Raw genomic sequence first — 26,956 nt, forward strand, 5'->3', positions numbered from 1 at the left:
GGATGAGGGTCAGTACAGTTTTGCAATATTAGGAATGGAAAGTGGCCCTTAGATAGTTTTCTTAAAAAATTATCTACTGTCACAGTTCATTGTGGGAATTATTTTGCAGATTGTTTCCTCACGGAATTACTATCTTAAGACAGAAGTTGACAACAGTGTTTTAACCTTGAAAAGAGTTTTCCTTGAGTTTGTTTTCATCAGCAGTGAAGAAATACCTGTAAAAAATTAAAATCATTGCATAATCTCTTGGAACTTTTAATTTATGGCCTGCCCTGGTTAAATTGATTGCTGTAACGACTGTTTCAGTTGAAATTTTGTAGGTGTTTCTGGAGTCATAATTGACATCTTTTACGGTGCACAATATTCACTTTGGTATATGCATTATTCGTTTTGAGGCACTTAATAGCCCACAGGTAGCAAGGATTTGTATATTCAAGTGAGATTATAATAAGGTAAGAGCACCTATAGTCGACACATTAAGAGAATTTTTTCTACCTTCTAATACTATTAAATAAATGTAGGCTCCAAAATTATTTTCTGAAACTTCAGTCTCACCTTTCATCTAAAACATTTTTTTAAACTGATAGTTTAAAATTTTGTAAAAATATTGGGAAATGAACCTTTGAAGTGCACCTAAAACTGATACTCTAAAATGGACCTGCTCCTAAAGTCAACAATTTTGGCGCCTATAGTTGACATAATTCCCATATACCATTTTCTTTTATAACTGACTAGAGCTCAAAACGCGGCGAATCCAATGTTTAAAGTTTTGACATGAGCCCACTCTTACTGTTTAAAAGAATTTTAACGACATTTTACTTTAATTGATGGTTTATGGTAATTTCGTCCCGCTGGGCACCAGAGTGGCGTTCGATGTATTTTTTAGATTTTTTAAATGGTACTGTGAACAAATCCAGGTCAAATGTAGTTCTGGCATAATTTTTCGCAAATAAAAAGTAATTTTTGTTGGAAGCGTTTGGCAGTCAAATTGAGAAATGTGGGGAAAATACGATACAAACATAGGATGGCAGACTGCTGATTTGAAATCCCGCCACGTTTTGCCAACAGTCACGTGGTTTATGTTGGAGCCACACCAGCCCTATAGCACAGTCTAATATAATATTAGACTGTGCCTATAGCTTCTGCACAGCAAGGCCAGTCTACTAGTATCTATGGTCGAAGGTCTCAACTCTCAAGTATCGATACACTTGTGCTAACGCTAAGAATAAACTTGAGCGGCCTATAAGCTGCATGGTGATTTGTGACAGTTGTCAAACAGCAGTCTATTTTGGAGTACCATTCTCTTAAAGACGTTGTTAATAAAGTTAATACAGAAAGTCTGTAGTTCCATATTCCTCTGTGGATTTGTACTGACAAGTAAATATTGTTATGTTTTGCATGTTCTCGTGTAATGCAAGGGACGTACAATCACAGATGACTAAGCCCCAGCTGCTAAAGAAAGTAAGCCTTTCACAGAATCGTTTACTTTCTCTCAGATCTTTTTAGTGACAGAACAGTGATCAATGTTATCACTGATGAAATTCCGGCACTTCATAAGCTTTACGTCTTCCAATTCTAATTTCTAATAAGGTTCTGTTTAATGGATGTGTATTAGTTCGTTAGAGATAAATTTTTTTTGCGCTCGTATGCATTTTCAAGTTGTATGTAATAGAGCCCCCGAGAAAGAGTACCGAGGTGAAATAAAATAGCCGATGAAGAATATGGAAGAATGTTGACATAGAGCCCGTCCTACACGTTGCCTCATGTATCTTTTTCCCGTTAAATCTGTGCAGTTTCTCGTACCTCATAAATTAGATTTAGATCAAACAAGTTCCTATCTTCCATACGAGTAATTGATACCGAAGTATGTTGCCTTGCGATATGATGTAGGAGTCGGTGCTTATTGTGTTGTTCCAGTTGATTCCAACGTTGTGTTTTGCGGCAGGGGGGGGGGGGGGGGGTAGAACTAAACAAAAATTATTCTCATCAACCTGCAATTTTGCATACCTCTGTTGAACGCAGCTATGTTAGTGTAATATTAAAATTACAATTTTTACAATGCCATATTGGATACATGTAGTTTGCTACCTTACGTTTGCCCCATAGCACTCCTTTTTGACTGAAAGAGAAGAGTCTCAAGTCTGGTGAACAGTAGAACTGCTGTACATTTTCTCCTGTCTCTTATTTGGTGCAACTCAGATGTGATTCTCTCTGTTTCCACCATATAGGCTACATGTAGTAGTTTAATAAAGTAGTGAGTTCCAAATTGTATTTTAGCCAATCTTCTTACTGTTTAATCTTGGGGTTCTATCCTTGCACATGTGTACATTGCCTGTTCCTCGTTTACAGATAAAGGAAATTTTAGATTTCTATGATTTTTAATTGTAAATATAAGTCTTCACAGGAATCATCGTTGGAATGTAATAGTGATGACATATGACTTCATCGTGATTAAAATACGGGGATTCATAATCTTGAAACTGTTCAGTATTTGTGAAAGTCTCTGATTGCAAAAGCTCTCCGTACTTTCTTCAATATGTAGTTTATCAATGATGATCGTTTCAGTCTTTGTTAATAGAACTATATAAGAAACCTCCAAAATTGTGGCTTTTTTTTTCTATTAATACAGAGTGATATGACAGTTACTGCTTGAAACTGATTAACAAACTAAATAGCGGTTTTAGGCTAGTAATAAATCGCAGAATTGATTATAATGGACACAGTAAGAGGACGAGAAACAAATTCATTTATAGGGATTATCATCAGTTAGGAAAGAAAAATAGTGAGAGGGGTTACGTAAAACAAAACAAAGAACTGAAAATATAATGTGAATAAAGGGTGTTTTAGTTTCCTTTTACATAACTTGGGGTTACATGCATACACTGAATTGATTAAAATAAACTACTGTATTTGCATTTATCCCCATACTGGTTTCCAGCTAGATAAACATTTTGGTTCTTGGGGCAGCTTTAATGTGAAACGTTGTTAGGAGAAGCTCGACTGGTTGGCGTGGTTACCATACTTGAAACACTTTATACTGAGTGCTGCCTGTTCGTTCTGCCATATCCACCCCAAAATTTATATTTTTTTCTTATCCCGTCCTTTGTAATACCCTTCTATGACCATACATTGCAATTCCGAGTGACTAATCTTGCATAATTTGCATCATTTCCATCCAACATTTCTAAATATTTAATACTGATCTGTGACCCACCACCTTTGTGTCTTTGATTAAAAACCTGCTGATTTCCTCATTGCTGTGAAACTTTTGTTTCAAAATTGCACTTGTTTTGAATCTTTACAGGGGTCTGACATATATGATTGGACCCACACTCTCTTTCGTCATTCTATGCATTTCATATGTGAATTTATTGTGATAATTTATTTTTTTCATGTAAATTACCTTCAAATTTAGGCCCTACAACAGAGGAAATACAGCATCAATAATTATAGATTTACCAGTGTTTGATTTCTGTAATAGTAAATCTTGTCTGTCAAATTTCGCAACATCAATGTAGGAGATATTTTCTTGAATTCAGAATAACATTCTTGTGTTCTTAATAGGATATAGCAGTACATAATGAGGAGTCATATTTCATATCTAGCCATTGACAGACTTCTCTCATATCCAGTCCCTATCACAAATGAGAGACATATCAGTTTTGGGCTACAAAAAACTGTATGCAAGCCACCATGTGGAGGAACTATTGTGCCAGTTAACAATTTACTGAGTAAATGGAGGAATTTTCCTGGGTCGACAGAAGCGTCCGATCCCACGCGTCGGCTTTGACCCGTGACGTAAGGGTGTTGTCGTGTGTGATGTCATGATGGTGCCGAGTTTGGTTTGAGTGTAGCTGTCTCCAGTTCTGTTTTATCTTATTTTATTTACTTTTCTGATCTGTTCGTTCTATCTTGTGAGATTTTTTTTTTTTTAAATTTAAAAACACTTATTACTTATTTTAATTATCTGTTTCCTCCAGTTTCTGTTTTAGTTTATTATATTTATCTTTCTGATCTGTTCGCTCTATCCTGTGAGATTTTTTTTTAAAAAGACAAAAAACACTAATCACCTACTGAAGCATCTTTATCTTCTATGGGTTGCAGGAGTTACGACCCCTGGGGAGGTGGGTGGGTATTTGTGCATGGCTGTCTTCACTTACACGTTGTAGCTACGCAAGGCGTCTAAATTTGTTTATATTTAGTTTGCCCCCCCCCCCCCCCCCCCCCACCCAAAACACCCCATTTCCAGCGCTTGTCCCGTTAGTGTCATTAGGCTTCTTGTGGAAAGTGTGTGTGTTTGTTTTTGTTTCCGCCATATTTGTGACGTCATGAGTCAAAGCAGACGGGCGGGATCGGACGCTTCCGTATTTCCATTTTCCTTGTAGTTCCTTTTTCTTCTGCGTGAACAGGATTTGTGGAATGTTTATGAAGTCCAGTTCACAGACATCTGAGGTAATATGAATCAGCACAGTAAAATTGGTCATTGTGACAGAAAGAGTTATTGTATTTGGATTTACCCATGACTACACTAGAATAAAGTTGTCCAATTTATGGGAATTAAGTTACCAAATTCATTGATGTATCAACACAGACTGTCCAACATGTACATAAGAAATGGTGCACCACTCTTGGCTGGAACCAGAAATGAATGTGCCACCTTGTCAATGCCAGTCAGTTTCAAACTGCCAGGAATTGTTGCTGTCAGTGAATGCAAATCCATTTCAATCAGTTTTTGAGTGAACATTAAGAAGGGAACTTCATTCAGTGGGCAGGTACCGCACAAAAGGTCATTGATCACAGTAATACATAAAGCTGCATGTGTTCAGTGAGCCAAATATAACTGTGTGGTAATGGACTGGTGGGAAGCATTTAATGTTGTCCGCAGAGTCACAATTTTGCTCTTTTCAAGTAACACAAGGCATCAAGTGCACTGATGGTCCGCTGAAGTTTTCAGCCTGCAATGTGTGTAGGGCAAATCCAAGCCGGAGGTGGTTCTGTGGTATTTTTTAGATGTTTTTGGAACATGACATGGGCCCACTCATTCAATTTCCCATGAACATGGACCAGGATGTTTATTTTAACATTTTCAGTGACTAAGTGTTGTCCCAGCTTCTACATCTTCATGAGGGATGTGCTGTGGACACCCACATCTTTGAAGATAGGAACAGCCCTGTTGACAGAGCCACACACGTATGCTCCTGGTCTGAACAACTGTCAGGCACCATTTCACATCTTGACTGGCCCTCCAAATCATGCGATGATATACAATAAAAAACGTCAGTTGTAGTGGGCCCGGTTTTGATTCCTGGCCCAGTTGGAGAGTTGCTCCATTTGGGTGGTGGATGTTGTGTTGTTGTTATCATCATTTCATCATCATCGACACACGGGTCGACAAAGTGGCATCAAATGAGATGATTTTCACCAGATGGCCGAACTCCCTGAAAGGGGACTCCCATCCAGAGTATGCCATATCCACATTACATTTATACTAAGGACCACTGTTGTCTAAATACTAATCATTTTCTCATTTTACTTGTGCATTTCAAATATTCATTAAATTCTGATTTTGAAATATGGATGACATGTTGATAATGAGTACCAGTACTGATGCAGTGGTTAAGGCCTTGTCTTTGCATTTGGAGTTAGTAGAGTTTAAGTCCCTGTCTCATCATTTGGATTTGGGTGTCGCCATAATCAATTAAGGTAAATGCTGGTGGTATACTTCCTTTGAAAATGATGCAGCTGATTTTCAACACCATCCATTTCAGTCCAGGATTGTGCTCTAGCTCTATTGATGTTATCTCCATTCCCACTTTTTCCATATTGATATTGCCACTATCATTTTTCTTTTTGTGTTAATCGAACTGATTTTATGGCAGCCGTGTACAGGAAATTTGGTGATCTAAGTCATATGTTCATAAGTTTTGACTGTCATGTTTTTATTTTACTTGAACATTTCTCTGAATTAATTTTTTCTCCATAGCCAGCAGCTGTGACTGATGGCTCTACTCTGTACATCTTGTAATAAGTTGCAATCATAGTTGAACAAAATTTAAAAATTTTTCTTTATTGGTAACCACAGTCATCCAAGAGTTTCTAAATGGCTGTAATTACAGCTCAGATGGTGATAAAATGGCCGTTTACAAAAAAAAATATTATGAAGGTTATAGTCTAAATTTGGAAGGCACTCCTCTTTTATTCAGTTCACAGTTTTCCCTTTACCAACAGGGTAACTGATTTTTGGAACAGCAGCCTGCAGCTGTCTGTTGGCTTTGCACTGTGCATTACTCTCACAGCTGTGTTCCAATTAAGGAAAATGTGTGAGCTAGGTGAAGAGTCTCGACCTGGGAAGGATACAATATAGCTTACACTCTGAAACTGCATAGTATCCACTGCAAACAGTCTCTGTGCTTGTGCTGTATGTAAGAACGCATGAGGTGCATACTTTATTCTGCTTTAGTTGTGTTAATGTGTCTGCCACTTTGTGTTGTTCTGTATACAGATGCCTAAAAATTTTGTTTCTAATGCAGGACATATTTCAGACCCATGAATTTTCATATTGGTCTCCATTTTCCTATTCACTAAATAAAAATTTGGGAGGTTGTCATTTTGTATGTTGGTATCAGGTTACTTCTGCCATACCAACAGCCAATTTACCTGTACCCATATTTATGACCTCTTGAATCTCGTGATAAAATTTAGTGGATGGATTTCAACATGTTTACTCTCTGTCATTTATTCATATTCCTGTACTGTTGCATGGAGTATCAGTGCATCATTTGATTGCAGTCTCTTACTTTTACAGAATTTGGAACTGAAAAATGGTTGAAACACATTATTCAACAGCATTTACACACATTTTACTAGCTGGCTCAACTCTGTGGGCTCTGAAGTCTACATTTAATGCTACTGAATATCCTTACAAATGGATATATGGAACATTTGTACCATTACTTGTATTATCCATTTTGGGCATATTCAGATTTGGTAAGTTGTTTTGTTTTTTGATTACCTTTAGATTACGATAGTTTTACTCTAGTCTCTGTACTGTTTGCTTCTTCACTCTTTTAAAAAACAGCTGTAGAGATGAATTCTTTGTAAATTATGTGCTGAGGTATTTTCATTTAATGATACAAATAACTAGCTGTATGTCGATAACAGAGGGCCATAGGCCTACTCTTTTAAAGAATTAAGAAGAAGAGTACAGAGAAAGAGGGGGGAATGGAGGGAGGGAAAGAGGGAGAGGGAAGGTGAGAAAATATGAGATACTGTTTAGAAACAAAATAAATAATAGCAAATACGGATTTTTTATAGGTACAGAGTTGTGTATTACGTTTGCATGTCAGTGAAAGGCAAGACATTGTATTAGGTTGCTTGCCTGACATAAACAATAAAAACAAGCCAAGCATTGTCTAAAAACAGCTCACAGCTTAGAATTAGAGGTCATCTCTCCTGTCATGTTCTGCTGTGGTTTCATGGATCAATTATGAATTTCACCAAGTGCCATGCAGCACATGAATGCCAAATTCTTTTCTTTCATGTTATTTATTATTATCAGCCCATTAGTTCTGATTGAATACTTATGTAGAAAAAAATGCATTTTTTGGCTATAGCTGTAATGTCCCAGAAGATTATGTCATGTGACATAAGTGGAAGCATGCTAGCATTCCTATCTGCAGTGCAACTCAGCAACACAGTGAGAGGCATTTCTAATTTGGGGGGGGGGGGGGGGAACTGGCAGAACTAAGCTTTTTGGCTAATTTTTCAACAGTTTGATGTCACAGAAGTCTATTATTTATCAAAATGTTTTGGAACTTCTCACATGAATTTTCATCTAGTTTAAAGTGCTTAGGATCAGTTGTTAATCTGTTTAATTATTCTCCTGACTGCTTTTGTATGGATATATTTGGCCCTTTATCATTATACTTATGCCATCAGCAAATATCACATTTGCCAATGTCCATAGTAAATCATTTATGTGGTTCAAGAATGGCACTGCTGTCTCCAGAAACAGACAACAGCAACGTTGCAGGGGAATCACATGACTACATACAATCAAGTACTTATGGTTCCACATGACTGTCAGAAATAAACGGGGGACATTGCAAAGGGTTCACTGAATGGAACATTTAAATATTGAAAGAGGGGTGATAGAAAAGGTACCCCATGAGGAGAAGTAAGAAAGGAAAATTAAGATTAGTAATATTACAACCGAAGAAAAAAAGACAGACACACTGAAAGACAGCTACCCTTCCCAATACTAACCCGCCCGGGACTCCTCCCTGGGGAGGGGGTACTTCACAAGGGCAGAGCTGTTTATGAGTCTTACAGAATGGACACCACCAGCTTTGTCCCCCAGGCCCCGAAAATTGGTTTGAACACCCTACTAGGAAAGCCAGTGGAGAGTGCAGCTAGTCAAATAGTAACTTCTGCCTAGCCTCTGAATGAGACTATAATATGGACTTTCTAATTAGTCATGCATGCAGTCCACTCTTAAATTCATTAGCTTTGAAATGAGCTCAGTTATCTTGGTTTAGTTAAACTAACAACTCCCATGAAACTGGACAAGCTCAACTATATTATCTTTTTCTCCATTACAAAAATTTGTTGCAAGCATTTCTCTCTTAATAGTTAGACCATAAATGGAATCATAAAGCTGTTTGGTTTGTACTTAATATATCACATTGGATACACATTGTGTGCTCACGTCATTCAGGAACTGTTCATTCGATTAGTTATCACAGAAAAAATATCTTTTAACAGTTGTTCATTTACGAGTCATCACTAATTGTATTTCTACATTATTCCTCATGTGAATGGACACTCTTCTTTTTATTCTGTGTAGGTGACTTATTAATTATATTCATGACCAGAGCCCTGAAAAATGCAAAAATTTGTCTTGACGACAGCATGTAAGATAATACCTATCCTAATATCAGCAAAATTATATTTGCATTACTTCACTCTTTTCCACCTAATTATTGGATAGTGATGGATATTCTGACAGATAATTTCACTGAATTAATTGTATGATACTAATGATTAGTGATTGTAAACTCCGAGCTGTAACTTGTTTTAGTGCAGTACTATAGTGTATTGACTGTAAGTTGTGTGAACACTGCTATCACACTGACATGCCAGAGAATACAGGTTCAGGAAAGCCAATGGAGAGTGAGACAGTGCTCCTGTTAAATAGATTCATTTTACTTCCCTCTCCATTTCATTTTGCATCTGTCTCTTGCTGCTAATTATCAGCTAATGATGCAAATTCTGACAGTTAGGATCTTGCATAATAAATAGTAGAATTTAATTAGTATAAATGAATTGTATGCCAATAATGTTTATTCATAAATTGTCATTGAAATGACATGATCAGTAGATTAGTAACCCAGTACATTTCTTTAGTATATTCTCACGGCTATACATCTTCAGGATTTCCTTTTGTTGTATTAAATTACTCCTTTCCTTATTTTACAAGTATGGCAGTCTACTTGTTTTAATTTTAAGTCTTAATGTGTTACCTTCCTTGTAACAGTATTTGAATAAACTAGAATATGACTTGAAAAACTTACATCTGGAATGAGGCAATTAGTTTCACACCTCTGTATGTCTACTTACGATTGCCAGATTATTAATTTGGCATAACAATTTTTATCGTATGGTGCTTGTAAACAGTTTATACATTACATGAGCCTAACTTGAAGTTAGATGTACTTTTTGCACTAACTACCACAATTACATTCTATTGGACCCAGTCCAGCCTAGAATGAATGACACTTTGGTCTTTGGATGTATTGCTTCTGCAAGTGACTTCATGTGATTTGTTTACCCTTCTGAATCCCCAACTCTGTCATTCCACTTACTACATCACATTATGATTTTCTCACCTAGCCCAACAATTGAATATTCCTGTGGTACTTGTAACTTAAGGTCACACATTACAATACTCTACTTTATCTACAAGAAAGCTACCAATTCTAATTACACCAGCATGAAACTATACATCCTCGTTACATATTCCGTATTGCCTTAAGGGCATCATAATGCCTTGTTGAAGCTCTATACTGGGTTTCATATTGTAGACATACTACTTATCAGATCTTAATGTTTTCTCTGCTGCCTGTGTTTGTTAGTTTTCATGACTGTCGCTCTCTACACTTGTCAGATTGCCCAGTTTATAAGAAGGAAAAGGAGATACAGCAGTATATGTCCTTTGATCATTTATCCTACACTGAGGCATATTAGAAATATGACCATCTTCACCCTGTCTTGATGTTATCTAACTTTGTCTCTGTTATGTTCTTTCCTCATCCTCAACCCAGTCCCTCCCCCTCTCCTCTTCCTCTCTCCTGCAATTCTCATGTCTAACCGTCCAGGTGCCATTCCATGCTTATTCAATGAACTCTAATGGATACTACCTCCATTTACTGGAGTTGCAATCCCTTATTTCCTTTTACTCAGCAGCTTGTGCCATTCTCCAGAAATCTCATTTTATTGATGCTTACACACCGACCCTTCATGAGTTCTGCACATTGTGAGAAACAGGTCAACCCTTTGAGGGCTTCCGGTGGCATTTTCACTTGGTCCATATGGACATTATTAGTACATGGATCCCCCTTCGTACAACACTGGAATCAGTTGCTGTCTGGGTCCACTTGGACTCCGCAGTCATGGTATGCAATATCTACTTCCGTCCTGATGGGCCACCTACACCCACTGCCCTAACTCCCCTCCTTCAGCAACTCTGCCTTCCCTTCCTTCTCCTTGGGGATTTTAATGCCCATCACTCTTTGTGGGGCAGGGATTTTTCATCTAGTTGGAGGCTCCTCATTGACCAGTTTCGTGCAGACTACAACCTGTGCCTTCTTACTGATGGTTCCCCTGCTCATTTTAGTGCTGCTTATGTCTCTTTCTCTGCCATTGTTCTTTTGCTCACATCCCCTCCCCTCCTTCCTTTCCTACACTGGTTGCCACATAATGACATCTGTGATAGTGACCACTTCCTGCTGATCCTCTCCTTCCCTTTCCACCTCCTAAGGACCAGGTTACCCCGCTGGGCTTTCCATCATGCTCATTGGCCTCTGTATACCTCCCAGGCCATGTTGACACCTTTTTTGTCAGCTTGTATTGATGAAGTCGTTCATGACCTGTCCATAAGGTCATTTCTGCCGCCGGCATTGTCGTTTCCCACTAGACAGGCCTTGTTGACTGCCAACCAGTTCCATGGTGGAGCACGGCCATTGTCACCACTATCCATGATTTCCATTGTGCCTTGCAACACCTTAAGTGGCACCTGTCCTCTGCCAGTCCTATTTCCTTTAAATGTCTTCATGCCAGAGCCTGTTACTTGATGAAACAGAGCAGGTGGGTATGTTAAGAGCACTTCTTCTTCTCCCTATGTTCTTCTGTCCCTTTGTCACATTTGTGGACTACATGCCACACCCTCCAAGGTTGTCAGCAGCATTCTTCCACCCCAGGCCATGTGCGGATCCCATCAGTTCTTGCAGGACAGCTCACAACCCATTCTGCAATGGCATCAGCATCAGCTTCCTATGCAGTGGCCTCCCTCCTCTGGAAAGAGCGGGCTGAACGTTTTATCCCTTGTCAGGTGGAATCCTGCACTGAACTTTTTACTGGTTCACTCTTCTTCCCATGATTCAGCCTCTGGCCCCGATTCCATCCATAACCAATTGCTTCAACACCTCAATCCTTCACAATGTCAATATCTCCTCCTGGTGTGTAACTGTATTGGCTCCAAGGCAGTTTCCCCTTGTAGTGGAGAGACAGTATTGTGGTCCATGTTCTTAATTCCGGCAATGATCCATTGTCCCTTGATAGTTACAGCCAGTCACTCAAACCAGTGTCCCCTGCAAGCTGTTTGAATGGATGGTGTCTCGTCTGTCCAGTTGGATCCATGAATCTTGGGACCTTTTATCTCCTTACCAAAGCAGCTTTCAGAAGGGATGGTCTCCAGTCGATCGTCTGCTTCAATTGGAAACTGCAGTTCAGCTGACCTTTTCTCAGTGCTGCCATCTTGTTGCCATTTTCTTTGATCTTCATAAGGCTACGACACAGCTTGGTGCCATCACCCCCTACTTATCCCCCATAAGTGAGATCATCGGGGCCCCTTCCCAAGTTTTGTTTTTCAGATCCTGCCCCACTGGTTGTTCTTAGTGCAGGTTGGCACTATTCTCAGCTCTACACACACCGAGGAGAATAGCGTTCCTCAGGGCTCTGTATTAAGTGTCCTTTTTCTCATCACTATTAATGGACTTGTGACATCTGCTGCACCATTGGCACCCCGGTCTGTATGTGGATTATTTCTGTATTTGGGCTAGATCCGACTTGGTGACCTCTGCAGAGCAACAGCTCCAGGTTGCCATCCAGTGTCCTTCTGCTTGGACACATTTGCATGATTTTCAATTCTCTTCCCTTAAGTTGACGGTTGTGCATTTCTGTCACCTTACTACAGTCCATCCTGATCAAGACCTCTATCTTGATGCCCAACACCTGACAGTGGTCCCCCATTCCATTACTTGGGTCTTCTTTTTGTCAACGAGCTTACTTCATAAGGCTATGACACAGCTTGGCGCCATCACGCCGTACATCTGAACGTTGGCTGTTTTCATAAACTCAATGTCCTTTGAAACTTCCTGGCAGGTTAAAACTGTGTGCTGGACCAAGACTCGAACTTGGGACCTTTGCCTTTCATGGGCAAGTGCTCTACCATCTGAGTTACCCAAGCACAACTCACACCCCGTCCTCACACCTTTACTTCTGCCAGTACCCCATCTCCTACCTTCCAAACTTTACAGAAGCTGTCCTGCGAACCTTGCAGAACTAGCATTCCTGAAAGAAAGGATATTGTGGAGACATGGCTTAGCCACAGCATGGGGGATGTTTCCAGAATGAGATTTTCACTCTGCGGGCAAGTGCTCTACCATCTGAGCTGCCCAAACACGACTCGTGCCCCATCCTCAAACCTTTGCTTCTGCCAGTACCTCATCTCCTACCTTGCCCATGAAAGGCAAAGATCCCAAGTTCGAGTCTTGGTTTGGCACACAGTTTTCATCTGCCAAGAAGTTTCATATCAGCGCACACTCTGCTGCAGAGTGAAAATCTCATTCTGGAAACATCCCCCAGTATGTGGCTAAGCCATGTCTCTGCAGTATCCTTTCTTTCAGGAGTACTAGTTCTGCAAGGTTCGCAGGAGGGCTTCTGTAAAGTTTGGAAGGTAGGAGATGAGGTACTGGCAGAAGTAAAGGTGTGAGGACAGGGCAGCTTAGATTAGATTAGATTAATACTAGTTCCATGGATCATGAATATGATATTTCGTAATGATGTGGAACGAGTCGAATTTTCCAATACATGACATAATTAGGTTAATTTAACAACATACTTAAGTTAATATAACAACTTCATTTTTTTTTGTGTTTTTTTATTTTTATTTTTTTATTTTTTTTATTTTTTTTAATATTTTTTTTTCTTAATTTATATCTAAAAATTCCTCTATGGAGTAGAAGGAGTTGTCATTCAGAAATTCTTTTAATTTTTTCTTAAATACTTGTTGGTTATCTGTCAGACTTTTGATACTATTTGGTAAGTGACCAAAGACTTTAGTGCCAGTATAATTCACCCCTTTCTGTGCCAAAGTTAGATTTAATCTTGAATAGTGAAGATCGTCCTTTCTCCTAGTATTGTAGTTATGCACACTGCTATTACTTTTGAAATGGGTTTGGTTGTTAATAACAAATTTCATAAGAGAGTATATATACTGAGAAGCTACTGTGAATATCCCTAGATCCTTAAATAAATGTCTGCAGGATGATCTTGGGTGGACTCCAGCTATTATTCTGATTACACGCTTCTGTGCAATAAATACTTTATTCCTCAGTGATGAATTACCCCAAAATATGATGCCATATGAAAGCAATGAGTGAAAATAGGCGTAGTAAGCTAATTTACTAAGATGTTTATCACCAAAATTTGCAATGACCCTTATTGCATAAGTAGCTGAACTCAAACGTTTCAGCAGATCATCATTGTGTTTCTTCCAATTTAATCTCTCATCAATGGACATACCTAAAAATTTGGAATATTCTACCTTAGCTATATGCTTCTGATTAAGGTCTATATTTATTAATGGCGTCATACCATTCACTGTACGGAACTGTATGTACTGTGTCTTATCAAAATTCAGTGAGAGTCCGTTTACAAGGAACCACTTAGTAATTTTCTGAAAGACAGTATTGACAATTTCATCAGTTAATTCTTGTTTCTCAGGTGTGATTACTATACTTGTATCATCAGCAAAGAGAACTAACTTTGCCTTTTCATGAATATAGAATGGCAAGTCATTAATATATAATAAGAACAACAAAGGACCCAAGACTGACCCTTGTGGAACCCCATTCTTGATAGTTCCCCAGTTTGAGGAATGTGCTGATCTTTGCATGTTACGAGAACTACTTATTTCAACTTTCTGCACTCTTCCAGTTAGGTACAAATTAAACCATTTGTGCACTGTCCCACTCATGCCACAATACTTCAGCTTGTCTAGCAGAATTTCATGATTTACACAATCAAAAGCCTTTGAGAGATCACAAAAAATCCCAATGGGAGGTGTTCGGTTATTCAGATCATTCAAAATTTGACTGGTGAAAGCATATATGGCATTTTCTGTTGAAAAACCTTTCTGGAAACCAAACTGACATTTTGTTAGTACTTCATTTTTACAGATATGTGAAGCTACTCTTGAATACATTACTTTCTCAAAAAATTTTGGATAAAGCTGTTAGAAGGGAGATTGGACGGTAATTGTTGACATCAGATCTATCCCCCTTTTTATGCAAAGGTATAACAATAGCATATTTCAGTCTATCAGGGAAAATGCCCTGTTCCAGAGAGCTATTACACAGGTGGCTGAGAATCTTACTTATCTGTTGAGAACAAGCTTTTAGTATTTTGCTGGAAATGCCATCAATTCCATGTGAGTTTTTGCTTTTAAGCAAGTTTATTATTTTCCTAATTTCAGAGGGAGAAGTGGGTGAGATTTCAATTGTATCAAATTGCATATGTATGGCCTCTTCCATTAACAGCCTAGCATCTTCTAATGAACACCTGGATCCTACTATATTCACAACATTTAGAAAATGATTATTAAAAATATTTTCAACTTCTGACTTTTTGTTCGTAAAGTTTTCATTCAATTTGATGGTAATACTGTCTTCCTCTGCTCTTGGTTGACCTGTTTCTCTTTTAATAATATTCCAAATTGTTTTAATTTTATTATCAGAGTTGCTGATTTCAGACATGATACACATACTCTTGGATTTTTTAATAACTTTTCTTAATATAACACAGTAGTTTTTATAATTTTTGATAGTTTCTGGGTCACTACTCTTTCTTGCTGTCAGATACATTTCCCTTTTCCGGTTACAAGATATTTTTATACGCTTAGTAAGCCATGGTTTGTTACAAGGTTTCTTACGAGTATATTTAACTATTTTCTTGGGGAAGCAGTTTTCAAATGCATTTACAAAAATGTCATGAAATAAATTATATTTTAAATTGGCATCAGGTTCACGGTACACCTCATCCCAGTCTAACTGCTGTAGGCTTTCCCTGAAATTTGCAATTGTTAAATCGTTGACTGAACGTACTACTTTGGAGGACTGTTTAGTATTGCTGAATGGAGCTATGTCATATATTGTAACTAGCTGTGCACCATGATCAGAAAGACCATTCTCAACAGGCTGAGCATTTATCTGGTTAAACTTATCTTGGTCTATAAAGAAGTTATCTATCAGTGAGCTGCTATCCTTCACCACCCGAGTAGGAAAATCAATAACGGGTGTCAAATTGAAAGAACCGAGTAATACTTCAAGGTCATTTTTCCTATTACCCTCTTTCAGAGAATCTACATTGAAGTCCCCACAAATAATAATTTGCTTCCCCCTGTCTGACAGATAGCACAACAAGGAGTCCAAATTTTTCAGAAATAGATGAAAATTTCCTGATGGGGACCTATATACAGTTACAATTATAAATGTGCCTTTATTTAATTTAAGCTCACAGGCACATGCTTCTATATGTTTCTCTACACAAAACTTTTTTGTTTCTATACTTTTTGCAGAATGATAACTTTTGACATATATGGCAACTCCTCCTTTCTCCATATTTTCTCTCATTACATGTGCAGAGAGCTTATAACCACTTACATTTACCTTATCCATATCAGTAACAATGTGATGCTCAGACAGGCATAGTATATCTATTTCATTCTCAGCTTCTAAATCTTCTAAACAAACCAGAAGCTCATCTACTTTATTCTTTAAACTCCCAATATTTTGATGAAATATACTTACATTATTTTTAATTATACTTTTATGAGAACCTTTCCTTATTCTAACATTTGCAGTACTCTCCTGTCTGAGTTTCTCATTGTGCTTAGGCCTAGTTCCTATACCAGTGGTCACATGGTGTTCAGAGAGGCAGATTATGTCAACTGGGTTGGGTGACTTTAATTCATCAATGGAATTACCTAGGACTGAGATACAACTTGGTGGAGATAAAATTTCTGGTGATTGATGAAAATTTATAATTGATAGCTGTGATTGGTGATCCAATGTGCTAGAATTGTGCTGTTTAATTTCTTTCCTAAACTGAAGATTTGTTTCAATCCTGACCTCTCGTAGAACTTGACATCTTTCTGTCTTACCTATCCTAAAAAAGGTGCTGCTCCAACACCTGTAACCACTGGTATTTTACCATTCATGGCAGTGCCTCCCCCCCTTAAATTTCCTGGTATTACCCCAGCCAGTTTCCCCTTCCCTTTCCTGTTGAGATGTAGGCCGTGCCTGGTATAGTCCCACCTACTGAGATAATCAACAGGAACCACACCAATATGAGCCCCCGCACCCGATCCAAGCAGCCGTTCCAACTCCAAATTAGCTCTCCCAACAGAAGAGTTCAAATGAGGCTGGTCATGGCGTCTCAGGACAGATACAAATTCAACATTGGTGTGTCTCGATGCTGACGCAATCTTTACCAGGTCACACTCTATACTGTACCCAGGATCTCTGTCGATGCTGTTCCCTGGCCCTCCCACAATAACCACGGTGTCTTCCCTGGTAAATCCTTTACAGAGTGAACCTAAATCCTCTGTCACCTGATCCAGACTAGCACTTGGTTTGAAAAAATTTGTGACCTGGTATTCTGGTCCTAATTCCTCCTGCAGAAGTTGGCCTACACCTCTGGCATGAGAACTGCCTAACAATAAAACTTTCTTCCTTTTCGATGACTTTCCTACATTCTTTTTCAATTTCCTATTGAAAGTTTGTTGTGTCCTGTCTACACCTACCTCTGCTTGAGGCTCATCAGTTTCTAACTGAAGCAACAGGTCAAACTTATTTTTGACATTCACCACAAAACTGTCAGACTTAGTTCTAGGCCTATTCCTTCTGCTACCTGTTGCCACTTCCCACCTCTCTTTGCCCTTCTCCCTCCTTAACCTGTCCAGATCTTCCCTAGCCTGATCTAGCTCAGCCTGAAGGGCAGCAATTTTCCCCTCCTGTTCCACTATCTTCCTATCTCTGCTGCAAATCCTACATAACCACTGATGAGCCTGATCCACTTTCCCAACACCCACGCCACTGCAGTCCCCCCAGTGAAAAAAACTACTGCATCCATCACACCAAACCCCGGAACTAACAATTCTATGGCAAGTCAGGCACTTCTCACTCATGGCAAAAATAATACTTTAGCTAGAATAAATCAATTAAATTACCGAAAATCAAAAAAGACGTTACAAGAATTAAGCCTATTCACAAATGTATATAAGCAAGTTTCTGATTTAAAATTCCGCTGTTTTCTGAGATCTGTATTAAAACAACGAAGGTATACGCTATTTATTATATATTTCACTCGATGGAATGAAAAAAAGGACAATTAAACGCGATACTTTAACTTTGATTCTCCAAAAACGTTACGAGAATTAGGCCTATAAACAAATGTATATAGGTAAGTTTCTGATATAAAGTTACGCTGTTTTTCTGAAATCTGTATTAAAACAATGAAGTTATACGCTATTTACGGTAGTTTACTTATTTGTTACTGAGAAACTAGTTAAATTACCGTGAAACAAGAAAGAAACACGTTTACAAAATTTAAGCCTAAGCGCGACTTCGCAAACTTACGATCTTTTCGTGTTTTCTGAAAAAATACGCAAAGAAAAGTCAAACCTTTAACGGCAAGACTAAACGATACACTAATGCACGTATTTAATTTGTTGTCGGCGTTAAACTAAATTATATTCCTGTCTAAATCACTTAACTTTCTGGAAATGGTTTCTGGCGTCACTTACTCGGCGGCCATCTTGGAACAAATTTCCATTTGAGTAGCTCAGTTGGTAGAGCACTTGCCTGCGAAAGGCAAAGGTCCTGAGTTCGAGTCTTGGTCTGGCACACAGTTTTAATCTTCCAGCTAGTTTCATATCAGCGCACACTCCACTGCAGAGTGAAAATCTCATTCGATGTCCTTTGCTTCCTTGCTTACATCTCTTGGGACATGGATCATTTGACTCTTCTCTGCCTTTATCAGGCTTTAGTTTTGTCTCATCTGGACTATGGTTGTCAAATTTATGGATCTTCTGCCCCTTCCACACTGCTCCTCTTGGATCTGGTTTGCCATTGTGGTGTCCATTTAGCCATCAGTGTCTTTCACACTATCCCTGTCTGTAGTCTTAGAGTTGACACAGGTGTCCCTTTCCTTTTGGTTCAGTGGTCTCAGCTCATGGTTTACAATACCATCACTATTTGCTCTTCCTCTGCTCACCCCTCCCATTCTACTCTTTTTGTGACTTCTGAACATCACCTGCCGTCTGCCTGTCCTCAGGTGGGTTTACCAGTTGGGCTCTGCCTCCCTTCTCTCTGCCGTGATTTTCGTCTCCCCCCCTGTCCTCTTCCTCTCGTTTTCTGCCAACCATCCCCCCATGCTTCATTCCTCAGCCTTGGATTCAGATGGATCTCTTCCAGGCTCTGAAAGCCTCCATCACTCCAATAGAGTGCTGTTGGTTTTTCTGTCTGCTCTTAAAGGTGTTTCAGGATGCTGTTGTTTTTTACACCAATCACATGGTATAAGCCTTCATGTCTTTTGTCGGCATGGGACACCATCCCTTGCTGGGCCCTCTTCCTTATTAAATGGCCTTTCCTTACCTGAGTTTTGTTATTCACATACTCAGTGAGTGATCTTCAGGCTGTCATTCAGTGTTTTTTCTGCAACCCCTTGGACTTTGCCATCCATGACTTCTCATCAATCTTGACACTGGTGCTGTTCAGTTTATCCTTTTGGTCCCCGGCCATGTGGGTACCCTGTGTAATGAACTTGCCAATAATCATCTGGCCGGGGGGAGGGGGGGGGGCAACAACTTGCAACCCCCGCCCCCCCCCCCCCCCCCCCCCTGTTCTCCTTGACCTGTCTGGGGGCAGATGTGCAGCTTTATGTCAAATCCCCTTTCACTTGGTTGTGTGCCGACTCTTAGGGGGAGGGGGTCTACCCCCTGTCTAATAAACTTCATGCAACTGAGAAGACTCTCTTTATGGGGCATTCTTCCCTTTGCCTTGCCCGGTGGGAATCTACCATCCTCTGCCATCTTCATATCAGCTGTGCTAGGTTGACCCCTGGTTTTATACTCTGCAGTGAGTGCTACCCTGCCCACACCTGCCTTTGTAGTTCCAGGGTCCCCCTCACAATGATCCATATTTTGCTGGACTTCCCACACCTTTTGGCCTTTCGCACTAAATACTCCCTCCCCCTTTCTTGTTACGGGTATTAACAGATGAACCTTGCATGGTTATATCTGTCCTTGGTTTTCTTTGTGAAAGTGGTTTATCCTCCCAGCTGTAAGTACCTGAATGTCCCTCAGGAACTGGTGTCCCTCAGTTAGCATTGGAATTGCTTATGGAGGCCTTGGCTTTGCCTCCACATTGCCTTAGTTCTCTCCCCTTTCCCTATGTTTTGACTGGCTTGTTTTGTTTCCCCTTTTCTGGTGCCTTCTTCCCCTTGTGGTGTGCCCATTGTATTGCGTTCATTGGTGTGGGGACCGAGGAGGGTGGAGGGCAGTGTTGGTGCCACAACCCATGTAGTTTCTCTGAGGTGCTCCTGCTGTTGTTGTTTCCCCTCCTACCCCCCTCCTCCTTTCTGTTCTTTAATTTTCCTGCTGCCCTGTCATTCCTTTTGCCCCTTTTCCCTTTCCCTTGACTGGAGTTTGCTGTTTGTGTAGTTCTTCCCTAGACTTCTGCCTCCTCAGATCATGGGACTGATGACCTTGCACTTTGGTCCCCTCCTCAAATCAACCAACCAATCAACTAACAGTCTTAATGTTTTTGTAACTCATTATTGTGTCAGGCCATTGCATTTAGACAAAAAGCTCATATACCTGGTATAGGTACCACATCAGAATTTGATAATTGTGAGCATTTTCCATACTTTATTATCCATGACCTGACAGTTTTTCAGCATTCTACTCTAAATTCACAGAAACTAAGCAAATAAATGAGTAAATGGTTTACAAAAGTATAAAAATCAGCTTTCCCTTAACTCTAGAGCCAGGGTACTGCCTTAAGAAAAAGAATAATAATAATAATAATAATAATAATAATAATAATAATAATAATAATAATAATAATCTGTTCTGCAACATCAAAGATTTATCGTCTCCTTTCTCACGTGAAATATGTGAAGCCAAGTTACATCTTTCTTTTTCTGGATGCATTATGCCACATGATATTTCTTTACAGTTGTTAGCATACATTACCCTATAACCTTGCACCTGCACTCTATTGTATAATACCTTAACTACACCTGTGTCTGGAACTTTGAGAACACCTTCAGGGTGTGACTTACCAATAATTTCCCACAGTCCATTGTTCCTATAACAAAACTTTTCCACTTTTCTTTTTAGTCTGTTGCTACATCCGTGAGTCCATACCATCACTAAATCACATACATGCAATTCAGATGTGCGGTCCAATACATTATGCTTTTTCAACCTCTGTTCAGCACTAACTTTAAGTCATTGCTCCACTAGGATCATGAGTGTTGTGAGCTTTTCTTGGCAATCAGATGGCCATTTTAGTTTAGGTAATAGAGTTCAGCCACTATTTTTCTTCCCAAAAGTTCTAATGGTGCCAAGTGTGCACCAGGTGTGGTAGTTTATTTATCAGTGCTTCACTCTCCTGCAGCTTTTCTACTCACTGAGTGACTTCTAGGACACTGAAGCTCAAATATAAAGGACATCATGTATAAAACAATATTGTGAGGCCCGTTCTTGAGTACTGCTCAAGTGTTTTTGATCTGCACCGGGATGGATTTGGCGGGAGGGGGGGGGGGGGGGGGGAACCCTCGCATTGAAGATATTCGTAGGTGTGCTGCTACATTAGTTACTTGTAGGTTTAATCAGCATACAAATATTATGGAAATGCTCCATGAACTCAAATGGGAATCCCTGGAGGGAAGGTGATGATCATTTTGTAAAACATTATTAAGGAAGTTTAGAGAACCAACATCTGTTACTGACTGTAGAATGATTCTACTGCCTCTAATGTACATTTAACGTAAGGACTGCAAAGGTGAGATAAGACTAGTTGAGGCTCATGTGGAGGCATACAGTCAGTCATTTTCCCCCACACACCATTTGTGAGCGGAACATGGTAAGGAATGATTAGCAGTGGTATATGTTGTCCTTCACCATGCACCATATGGTGGCTTACAGAGTATGGAAGTAGAATGATTTGTATCTCTGTTACCACTTTTCTTGTTAAGGGATCTGGCAGTAGCAAGATTCAGTCTGTCTGGAAATATACCCTTTGACTGTGATGTATTGCAATGCAACTGAATACATGAGTTGGGGGTGAAGGATGTCAGTGGCATGGGGTTTGAAGCAGCCATCCATGTCTCACCCCCTCCTGAACCCTTGCCACAAGATCAGTCCAATACACACACCCAGCACATCCTTCTGCAGTCCTCTTGCTTATCTTATCAGAGGCATGGCATCCTGTGAAAGCAGTCACATCATACTCATATAACAGTCCTGCTGTAACTTTTGTACAGAATTTTATGCGAATATGACAATCAGCTCGCAGTCCACCCAAATGGATGGGCACTGCCAAACTATGGCTAAGAGTAGAATTGACCACCCAGTGGCAGAACACACTGTTGAACACAGTGTGTTTGATCTCAATGGCTACTTCAAACCCATGCCAGATAGGTCCTCCCCCCCTCTCCCCCAGGCACCAGCTTCTCTGAATTATGTGGATGGGAACTGTCCTTTCAACCCATCTTCAATTCCGTAATCCTCATGGTCTCAATCTCTACTAACCCTGCCCCAAGACCCTAACTTCACACATCATGGAGCCATATCCTCTTTCCCCGAGTCTTTTTGTCCTACCTGTCCCCTCTAAACCTCACCTCCCTGTCATTGGCTGCTGGATACAAGTTCCCTTGTCTGCACTGAGAATGAGGTCACCAGTGCTAGTGCTCCATTCCAATCCCATTGACCTCCCACTGCCTCTCCCTCACAGCCATCACCCGCAGTTCTCCAACACGGTCATCTTTCTGCCTTCACCCAGTCCATCCAACACAACCCCTCAACCCAGTCAAGCCCCACTCCAACACAACCCCTCAGCCCAGTCAAGCTCTGTGTGTGTGTGTGTGTGTGTGTGTGTGTGTGTGTGTGAGAGAGAGAGAGAGAGAGAGAGAGAGAGAGAGCTCCATCTGAAAGCTAGCAAACTTCTCACTTTTGCTTATGTGTCTTTCAGTGACTCGACACTTGTACTATTCAACAAGTTGTTCCTTTTGTGGCGGTGTTCGTAGCGACAAGCAATTCGCCGTAGAAACGGCTTACGAAGTCACCGCCACACTTTAAATAGCGGGCCGACCGGTCCGCTGGAACAGTGAACAGAAAGATGAAAGCCCCAAACGCTCAGATTAAATAAAAGTCGGTACTTATCTTTATTCATGAAAATACAGAAACAAGGTCGTGAACTCCGTGTCTACGGAAATCTGTCTAGTTCGAGTCGGAGCGGCTAGGTCAGCGTCGGCTGACAACAAACAACAACTCTGCTGCGATGAACACACAACTGACTAGCAAGTACACAATTCGGTGGCGAGTACACAACTGAGCGGCGAATGCAGAACTGTCCTAGCGCTCGCGACTCCAGCGCTTAAGAACCCAGAAGCCAGCGGTGGCGCGCGCAGACTTGCGGCGATTTCCTGTCTCGCTGGCGCTGCTTATGCGGACGGCGTCCGGACTTTGATGCTGCCAACCTTTTGGCAGCGGGCTCGGTTGGCATTACTGGCTAGGATATAACAGTTCCCTTTACTCCTTACATTATTCTTATTTCTAGGACTGATTTTGTAAACTGATCTGTTGGTTTGAAAAAGAGATACATTACCCACGGCAAATTTCATTAAGGAATAATGTACTGGGAAGCAGCAGTTAGTATCCCTAGTTCCTTGAACAGGCTTCTGTAGGATGTTGTATTTAACATATGTATCCCTGAGCTAGCAAATTCAACAATGCTTTGCAATTGCCAAATATGTATGGGAATTGTATGTATGTCCTAATCTCCTTCTCCTACCTTCTCTCTATCCCTCTCCTCCTCTCCCCTTTCCTTTGCCCCTCCTCCTCCTCCTCCTCCTCCTCCTCCTCCTCTCCCTCCCTCTCCCCCCTCCCTGTCTCTGTGCAACTCCTTTTCCTCCAACCTGTCTTGGCCTGTCAGCCTCCCCCACTCCTTCTACATCTTGTGTCCCACACTCTCTCTACCCATCCCTCCCTGCCTCATCTTTCTGTACCCATATCCCCCTTCCTCTTCTTTATATTCATGTCCTTCCCCCTTCTCATATCCATTTCCTCTCCCTTGTCTCTCCATATCCTCCTCCCTCCATGTCTCTGACCTTATTTATTGTTATTGCAAACGGAACCTTGATTGGGAGCAGAAGTCAAAACGAAGCGGTAAATTGGTTGGAATAATTACAGGCTATGAGGGAGACCATTACAACTGCTGGATCTTTGAGGATAGGAGCTTTAATGACAGTATTTTGCATGATTTTAATCTACAAACAGGTAGGATTGTAAAGTTACCCATTAAGATAACTTTCCTGTTTTCTGTTAAAAATGACTGTGAAAAGAAAAACAAAACCACACATTTTCACAGCACAGCTTAGCTTGTTCTTTCTCTCAGTTGGTTTTAACAGAAAGTGTTTATTGTATTATAATTATTCACTTTGCCTCCAAACGCTGTCTGTGCTCTTCGTCAGTCACATTGACTTGACACACATGTGGTTGGCTTGCATTGCGCGTGCCGATCGATATTTAGAAACCTCACTGGTGGCATTTTTTTTTTTTTTTTGAGAAATAAGCCGCAAACTGAAAATTTGCAACACACCAAATTGCCATCAGCTAATATCAGTTTAATCTTTGCATCACACCAAAGATATGATCTCCACCAATAACACATGTTTGACTATCTGTTTGGTCTACATTCCAAATTATTTTGTACTTAAGCTCCACCTGGGTGAGCCAATCTTGACTGCTTTCATCGTTCTGGACGCATAATGGATTGCACTTGAGAAATTCATATTCAATTTGCCTCTAGACTTCTATACGCTCTTCATCAGTATCATTGACTCAACAATCATGTAGTTGGCTTGCAAAGCATGAATGCTGACCAATATTTCAATGCCTCACTGGTGGCGTTTTTTCCAAAGAAATAAACCATGAACGAAAACAATTTCATGATTGCAACATACTAAATTACCACAACTGACATCAATTCAGTCTTCACAGCACACCAAAGATATGATCACCAACAATAACACACACAAGTGTCACTTTCAAATGTATTCTTTTTCGCAAAATATTAATACTCAATATGGAATTTGGTATTGTTATGAAAGCATTCAACAGCAGAACTGTCAAACTGAATATCACATTTTTTTAAAATGAAAACATATAACTGCAGAACTGTAAACTGACCATCACATTTCTTAAATTAAAATTTTCATACAAAAATACCATCCAGATTTCTGATTTTTCCAGTGGATTTTCCAAAAATTGTCTTTCATGCAAACCCTGTAATGTCAATTATGAACACAACAGAAGAAAAATCAGCCAAGCCATTCTCAAGTGATGATCTTCCAAATATGCGGCAATGAATTTTTATTTATGTAGATATATTTGGTCCTCAGACTTAATAGCTATAGATCATGTAAACAGACAAGAAGGTCATAAACTTTTTTTAAATCCTCTAACTTTCTAATATATCATGTTAAGTTTATTGAAAGAGGTTTATTTTGAGCGTGATACATTTTTCTGTACCTCTTTTAAAACAATCTGTGTGAATGTGACACACATTGCAGTTGCCTTCTTACTCATGAAGTAGTTTTTTAGTTTCTGTGGTTTGTTATAAGGTAGACTGCTATTTCGTTTAGCAACCAATGTATTTTGTGGTTACTATTTAATAGAAGTTTGTCGTATCATTAGTAAAAATTGTTTCTTTCTTACAACATAAGCAGTTCTTCAGTTTTAATATTATGGTTTTACATTGCAGGTAACCCACAATATGGACATAAGTTGAGAACATTGTATAACAATATTCTGTTTCTGAGTTCAACCTTGTGTTTCCCATGCTTGGCAACAGAGCTTCATCTCTATTATGGCTATGATGGCAACTTTGCACTTATGAATATAGTAGCAGCAGTGTTTCCTGTTGTGTGTTATTATGTTAGTAAAAAACCTAGTGACTATATGTCTGACATGTCTTTAATTTTAAGTTTACTTTTTGTGTGTTACATAGGCTATGTGGCAAGAAATTACTATGCTTTAGCTGCTGCCCTTTGTTATGCAGCAAACTTTTTTGTTATTGGTACGTGTGGTACCTTTGCTGATATGCCAGCTGTGGAACTTTTCACAGTTGGTCTTTGTTTTTTTAACTGGTTCACTGCCAGAGCTGTAAAAGACTGATTACCTGATATTTGAAAATTTACACCATCACTATGGTTGCCTAACATCCATTAATGAAGATTCCTGTTTGATTGACATGTTTTGTTGAATTGAGGAACATATTTTTATGCCCTTTGCAGCATCATCATATGAAAACACATTAAAGAGTTTTTCACTACCTCACTTGGTAAATATTTTCATATGTATGCTCTTAACAGTCGGTGTAATCCAAGCTGTAATGAACAAGAAATGTATTTTGAAATTAATATTCATGGATATATTTTGAATATCATTTTACTGTTTTAAGAACTCTGTGAAGCATATTTTGTAAGCCCTAAAATAAATTATTTGATAAAGTGAGGCTAGTGTTGATCTTACGCTTCCTTTGGTGGCTGATTTACCACTTCATTGTGTATTATATGCTACTTAATATAATCTACCAGACAGAGGAAATATAATACAGAATAAGGGTGAAGCAAAATTCGTGCGCTCGGGCATCGTAGCTTGACTCCTCACGTGCCAGCGATAAAAAAATGTCTCTCACAAAATTTCGTCTGATGAATACATCTGCAGAAAAAGGAAGTTAAAGAGTGGCAATCTGGCAACACTGTTACCAAATGTATGGTATCTCTTTCAGCACTTGTAGTTGTGCTGTACAGTTTGTGCAGTGGAAAAAGTTTTGGGTTAGCATGCAGGAGATCGAGGGTTTGATCCTGGATTGGGGCACATTTTTTTTATTTGCTTATTTCATTCTGTATCCTAAATTTACAACATTTTTGCTGCGCTGAACATAACAAATACATGATTAGACAAATAAGAAATAGACAGTTGAAACAAATAACCTGTCATAGGACAGAACAACTACAAAAACAATATCAATTTCGAGATGCTAAAGATGATAGCACAATTCAATAACACAACACCTTCTTGTCATTAATACTACATGTAATATGA

At 39.6% G+C, this 26,956-nt stretch overlaps 1 protein-coding gene across 2 annotated transcripts; it reads left to right on the plus strand.

Moving 5' to 3' along the window:
• Window positions 1-1,189: 1,189 nt before the first annotated feature.
• On the plus strand, window positions 1,190-26,344 carry LOC124777133. Of its 2 annotated transcripts, none has more exons than XM_047252425.1 (3): window positions 1,190-1,377; window positions 6,806-6,987; window positions 25,611-26,344. In XM_047252425.1, exons 2-3 carry the CDS (start codon window positions 6,822-6,824, stop codon window positions 26,021-26,023), a joined length of 579 nt encoding a protein of 192 aa, XP_047108381.1. In that variant the 5' UTR covers window positions 1,190-1,377; window positions 6,806-6,821; the 3' UTR covers window positions 26,024-26,344. The 2 variants fall into 2 exon arrangements, with proteins under 2 accessions (XP_047108381.1, XP_047108380.1); XM_047252424.1 differs by having other exon boundaries at window positions 1,190-1,461; window positions 25,611-26,342.
• The last annotated feature ends 612 nt before the right edge of the window (window positions 26,345-26,956 follow it).

This window comes from Schistocerca piceifrons, chromosome 2 (assembly GCF_021461385.2).
Source record: "Schistocerca piceifrons isolate TAMUIC-IGC-003096 chromosome 2, iqSchPice1.1, whole genome shotgun sequence".
In the NCBI taxonomy this organism is placed as follows: domain Eukaryota; kingdom Metazoa; phylum Arthropoda; class Insecta; order Orthoptera; family Acrididae; genus Schistocerca; species Schistocerca piceifrons.

Bases quoted from the DNA above. Each gene is read 5' to 3' on its own strand.
- LOC124777133 (XM_047252425.1), top strand. From the start codon at position 6,822: ATGGTTGAAACACATTATTCAACAGCATTTACACACATTTTACTAGCT. The intron at 6,988-25,610 runs GTAAGTTGTTTT...TTTACATTGCAG, and splicing joins TTTGGGCATATTCAGATTTG to GTAACCCACAATATGGACAT.